This window comes from Beta vulgaris, chromosome 5 (assembly GCF_026745355.1).
Source record: "Beta vulgaris subsp. vulgaris cultivar EL10 chromosome 5, EL10.2, whole genome shotgun sequence".
Classification (NCBI taxonomy): domain Eukaryota; kingdom Viridiplantae; phylum Streptophyta; class Magnoliopsida; order Caryophyllales; family Amaranthaceae; genus Beta; species Beta vulgaris.
This window is the reverse complement of record NC_079206.1, coordinates 16,970,471-16,976,635: the sequence shown is the minus strand read 5'-3', so window position 1 is coordinate 16,976,635 and position 6,165 is coordinate 16,970,471. Positions and strand designations below refer to the sequence as shown.

At 32.9% G+C, this 6,165-nt stretch overlaps 1 protein-coding gene across 2 annotated transcripts; it reads left to right on the top strand.

Moving 5' to 3' along the window:
- The first annotated feature begins 827 nt into the window (after nucleotides 1–827).
- On the top strand, nucleotides 828–5,795 carry LOC104906243 (uncharacterized). Of its 2 annotated transcripts, none has more exons than XR_007274497.2 (3): nucleotides 828–1,091; nucleotides 5,104–5,335; nucleotides 5,600–5,795. XR_007274497.2 is itself a non-coding variant. In XM_048644806.2 (3 exons), the coding sequence occupies exons 1-3, from the start codon at nucleotides 3,433–3,435 to the stop codon at nucleotides 5,229–5,231; spliced, it is 564 nt and encodes a 187-aa protein (XP_048500763.1). In that variant the 5' UTR covers nucleotide 3,432; the 3' UTR covers nucleotides 5,232–5,549. The 2 variants fall into 2 exon arrangements, 1 of the variants encoding a protein (XP_048500763.1); XM_048644806.2 differs by lacking the exons at nucleotides 828–1,091; nucleotides 5,600–5,795 and adding exons at nucleotides 3,432–3,451; nucleotides 3,527–3,943 and having other exon boundaries at nucleotides 5,104–5,549.
- Nucleotides 5,796–6,165: the final 370 nt, after the last annotated feature.

Genomic DNA, 6,165 nt, shown 5'->3' with positions numbered 1-6,165 from the left:
GGTAGCAATAGGTAATAATTATATTGTTGCGGTTTTAAACCGCAGCAATATGTTTCAGTATTGTTGCGGTTTTTGGGTAAAACCGCAGCAATATATGTATTTTATATCAAAATAATAAAAGATATTGCTGCATTTTTTAGTAAAAACCGCAGCAATATGATTTATTTAATAATGAAAAACTCGCATATTGCTGCGGTTATTGCTTCAAACCGCAGCAATATTAACTGGTACAGCTAATTTTTATTTTTTTTTTTGTATTTTACAATCAAATTTAAAGTATCAAAACCAGGCAATTAATATATCCACTATTGACATTTTATAATCAACAACAAAGTTGAAATTTTAGTTTCTAGAAATATTAACAAAGTAAATGAATTGATAACTTACCATCCAAAGAATAACTAAAAGACCAAAAAAAAGAATATGAAATTATAGGAAATAACAAAAAAATTCTAGATCTGGTGAAATTACAAAAAATTACACTACTACAAAAAAGGGCAAACATAACACCCCTAAATTAACTCTTATTTAAGCAAACGTTATGTAAAGTCTAAATTAACATTTTAACCGTGTAACTGTTATCTTAAATTGTATTGATAATATATTACTTAACACTTATCTTGATGTGTGTTATCTTTGCTATGAAATTATTAAGTAATATTTTAATTTTTTTATAAGAATACTAAAAAAGTTATCTTTATTTTATTATTAATAATAATAAATTTGTGAAAATAATTAAATTAAAAAAAACTGTCACGACTAAAAATTAGGAACTTTGAATTTTTGCTCAATACCCGCCCTATTCAAGCTCTCAGTTACTACGGCTGTGTAAACTCTATTGGAAGGTACTGGTAGTACAGAGGTTATTTTCTTTTAGTTTCCACCTCTGGTTCCCCTCACGGTTGCTACATCTGGTTCCGCCTCAAGGTTGCTTCCTCCGGTTCCCCCCTCAAGGTTTCGCCCGACGACGTTTCTACCTTCGGCTCTCATCTCCGACGACGTTTCGCCCGTGACACTTCAATTCCATTGCAGCACATCGTTCATCACAATTCGCAATTTCAATCTACCTAGCAAACCGTTTCAATTTACCGGTAATTCTTAATCTTCATGTCCTGTTTATTCCTAGTACATAAAGAAATTGATGTTGGTGGCTTTATTGTTCAACTTTTGTTAATTGAATCAATTTTCTTGCTTATTAGATTGGTAATTTAGAATTAAATTATTTAATTACTATATTGATTTTCTGAAATTGCCAAGAAGTTCAATTATTGGCTTAGTTCAATCACGTGGATGAGGCTTATTTCAATTCCTTATGAAGCTCCATGTCTGGACTTCAAGCTTTTACCACTACAAAAAAAATGAAAACCACCAATAATGATTGCATCTCTTTGCTCCATTGTTTTCAATTGAACAATAAACATTCATTTCCCAAGTGATGCAACCTTATCTTTGCGATCTTTTCCCCAAAATCGTCGAATGAAACCCTTCATTACAAAAGACAGTGGATTCGCTCCAATGAGATAGCAAACAATTCCATCCTCCCAATATTCAGTTTCATCCTTAACATCGTCAAAATCAATTTAAATTGTGGATGATTTTGGTTCTATTCTTACCTCCTTAGAAACATTATCATCTACGGATAATGTTTGAACTTGCTCAAATTCATGAATAAAACTACGAGATGTGGGATAGTCTGGTCGAGATGAGGTGTTTTTTTTTAAAAAATAAACCTTGTGAAGTAAACTTGCCTTGTTTCATTCAGACCAGTAGTTGTTTCTCTACATCACTTTCGTAGCACAAGAATCAATGTGGATCATGTAACCGTTCTCTAGTTCAGTAGTTGGTGTTCAGTTCAGCTACCATTTCCCTGCCTTTGTCGCTCTCCATTTTCCCTTGGTGTTCAGTTCATCTACCTGTCGCTTGTGATCTCATATCTTGTGTATTAGTAAGGAATTCTTTGTGAATTTGTATTACTTGTCCAATATCTACTATGAATTCCTAATTGTTGGCAATGTTAATTGGACTCAGAGTATCGTTGTCACACCAAACCATATTTCACGAGCATAATTAAGATACATCAAAACAAATAAGAAGACATAAGAAAAAAAAAATCTAATCCTTCAAGCAACAGCTTGGCCCTGCTTGTCTCGAGGTGGAGCCCTTGATTTTGAAGAGAGTATTAAATGTAAGGTCTTGTAACCTTTGAAGAAGATTATGTTTGAGCAACTTGAGGTACTTGAGCATCAGGAGAAAGGTACCCCCCCCCCCCAAGAATACTTAAGTTATTCTAATCAATGCGTGTTTGGTAGTGTCTAAGAACATGGCTAGTAATACGATTGCCGTAGAAGTGTAATAATTTGAAAGAGAAGGTTGCTCTGCACATCTGCCATGGGTGAGAGAAGGGACAATTGACAGCAACAACTTCCATATCAGGAAAAAAATAATTCCACACGAAGAACTATAGACCCCAGAAACGCACTGTATACGGCCTATAGTCTCAGGATAGAATTAAGTCTGATAGCGAACAGTCTTCCTTCTCAGTTTCAAAAAAACCTTCCTAAATAATCAGTTATCTCTTCTATTAATGACAAAAGTTTTATTAGCACAGAGCTAGTTGCAATAACCATCAGTTCTACAAACTGTCAGCTTGCCATTATATGCATTGTAATTTAATAACATATATTCAGCTTAATTCGGGTAAAATGAGAGAGCTTTCCTGTCAACTATCCCCACAACAAATTTTCACTGATGTTGTAATCGCATCATGAAGAAATGATCCCAGGTTCAATCAACTTTGCAGAAATTTATCCAAACTAATTCATACTTAAGCATCTACAAGAGCTAATTACATGACATATACAACGTACAGCCAGCATACCATACCAAGTATAAAGAGATTCCCAAGTTCAATCAACTTTGCAGAAATTTTTAACCTACTCCATAGTTAAGCATCTATAAAATCTAATTAAGTGACATATTCAACAGCCAGCATACCATACCAAAGTATAAAGAAGTGCTGGCTCATGCTGCTGTCTTGAGATTAGCATGTACCTGGCAAACAGACACTAAAATAGGTAGAAGGAAAAATAACTCAAAGGAAAAAAAATCTGAAAAAGGAAGGATGCACAAACTGGTAGGATGGAAAGACCTGCATGTTGTACCTGTATATGGCTTCTTTATGCTGTTCGTATAAGGCCATTTAATATCTCAGATTTTTCCTTGGCCGGGGGGCAGGGAGGGGGGGGGGGGGGACGAAGGAGGCAGTTTTTGATATGGTTTGGAAGCACAAAGAAGTTAACTTTTTCTGGTGGTGGGAATATTGGATAGCCCCTTGTTTATCATATATTTGACCATTATATATCCCCTCATAGGTTAAGCAGTTTTCTAAATCATTTGCATATTTGCGTATTTTTATCCAAATCCTTTTTCATCATGGCAGATGAAAGTGATGGTAATAGTGAAAGTTCATCTGACTATCAAACTTGCACCATATCAGATTTCTACATTTCAGACATGGTTCTTTCAGGTTCTATGTTTGATGGCACTTTTATATGTGATGATATTGCTGAGAAACTCAGAATACCTGCACATGATGCTGCAGAGTCAAACATCTTCTTTGATGGTACTGAACGACACATGACTTTGCCCTTCCTTGATGATTCTTTGGAAATGAGCGAAATAATCCATTCGCGACCATCTGAGGAAGCAAGGATGGATTATGATAATTCAAGCTTCTTGTTAGCTATTCATCAGATACGTCCTGGTGAACAAAAAGCAGATCGTTCATCTTGTGATGACTCAGATGAGGCACAATATTTTGACCCACACTCATTAATTAGAAACTTGCCTGACCTATCACAATTCATACCTAGCAATCGACCAACTATATTGCCAAAGGAATCACGAGAAAGGAAGCCCATTACTTTGGTACTTGATTTAGATGGTGAGCATCTGAGTTGCCAAAATTTTGTTGTTCATACATAGTACATAAATTTCTTCTATCTTAGCTTTTATTCATTGTTTGATGAGCTACACGTGGTTATAGGCATGGAAATGAGTGGAACTTGATTTTTGGGCACCGCAAGATGATATGATTACATATATATTCATTGCTCAATCTTATATATATTTGTATTGGAAAATTGTCTAAATGATGCAAACTTTACCAATATGTGCAAAATAACACATTATGAGCAACTCCTAATTGTACAAAAAACAATGTAGGCTTTTGTTATACTTCTGTAGTTCTGTACATTAAAAATGTCATTAGAATAATGATATCTGAAATATTTACCTAGATAATTATGTGATTTTAGTGATAATTTGCAAATTTATCCGAAATATCCGAGACATTTGCAAATTTATGTATGGTGTTACTGTTTTTTGTTTCATGAACCTCTCTTGTCCTTCAAGTTGCTGAATTTATGCAGCTTACGTGCTTCTCCTACATTATAGGTGTTCTTTTATGTCCTATTTGTGTCACATTTGTCCCATGACATCAATATATATATATATATATATATATATATATATATATATATATAGTGGTGTTGTTTTTTGTTTCATGAACCTCTCTGGTCCTTCAAGTTGTATCATTTATGTCGTTTAGGTGCTTTTCGTGCATTATAGGTGTTCTTTTATGTCCTATTTGTGTCACATTTGTCTCACGACATCAATATATGTATGGTGTTGCTGTTTTTTTTTTGTTTTATGAATTAACCTCTCTTGTTCTTCAACTTACTGAATTTATGCAGTTTATGTGGTTCTCATGCACTGTAGGTGTTCTTTTATGCCCTATTTGTGTCACATTTGTCTCATGACATCAATAAATGTATGTTGTTGTTTATATTTTGTTTCATGAACCTCCCTTATCTTTCAAGTTGTTGATGCAGTTTATTTTGTTGTCTACACTTATGTGAATCTACCCTGGTATATAAGTTTGGTTTTCTTGGGGATTTAGGTTGGAAATTTTACGGCTTATATGTTCATTTTGCTTGATATCTTGTTTTTTGTGCTCCATTTAGCTTCATTTCTAACAAATCATAGGCAAACTTTGTAACTCTTTTTGTACCTTCATTGATGAACTTTTCATGATTTCCACAGATGGTAGCTTTGTAACATCTCCAGCTTCTATGATGGATAATCAGCAGACACTGGAATCTTCAAAAGATACTCCTTACACGAATGAAAACAAGACTGAAAAAACCACACCTATGATGGCAGCTTTGTAACATCTCCAGCTTTGTAACACTCTAAAGATATAACTCTAAAAAGAGTTACAAAGTTTGCCTATGCTTGAGACGATACAGTTGAGACACTAGTTATTCCAGATAAGGTACTTGAACATTATTTATAATTTAGCTTTTTTTATTTTTTATATGATTATGAATTTTTCAGACTGTAGATTTGTATCTATATTATCTTAGAGAGATGAAGAGTAGTTTGGATAAATTAGTTGAAAATACTTCATTATTATTTTATATCTGAATGATCTTGCTACAACTATGATAAATTAATTTGTACATGATTAAATATAAAGTTTAATTACTTTTCAAGTTTTTATATGTGAATACTTATTTTGTAATTATCTTTATTGTAGTACTATCAAGGCATTGGTCCAACCTATTCTCATGAGAAAATTGATGAACTCAGGGAGTTGTGAATTACATATGTCAGAGATCAACGCGAAGCACAAATGATGAATGAGTTCGAACTTTCCGCCTAATTTTTTTTAACCTTCATCCACTTTTGGACATACATTATATTTTTGGATTTGGATATTGATATTATGTGGATGTGGCAATAGGATAGATTTGATCTTGTTTATGATTTAGATTAATATTAATATGTATATATAGTAGTTTTTTTAGAAGTTTAGATTTATTAATATTAGCTGAAATATTTTTAATGTAAAGAATTTTGGAAGTTTGGAATATCAATTCAATTTATTGGTTGTAAGATATTATGGGTTGAGTATTAATTATACAACGGATACATGTATTGTAATGTAAAAAAAAAAAAGGAATTGTACTGTACGACATTGTTATGTTGCGTGCTGCCTACGGCCAATAATATATGCATGAAATGATAATTTGATTATTTAAAAAAATATATCATAGATAACAGTTATAGGTAATATATGTTATATATATTATAGGAAAACAT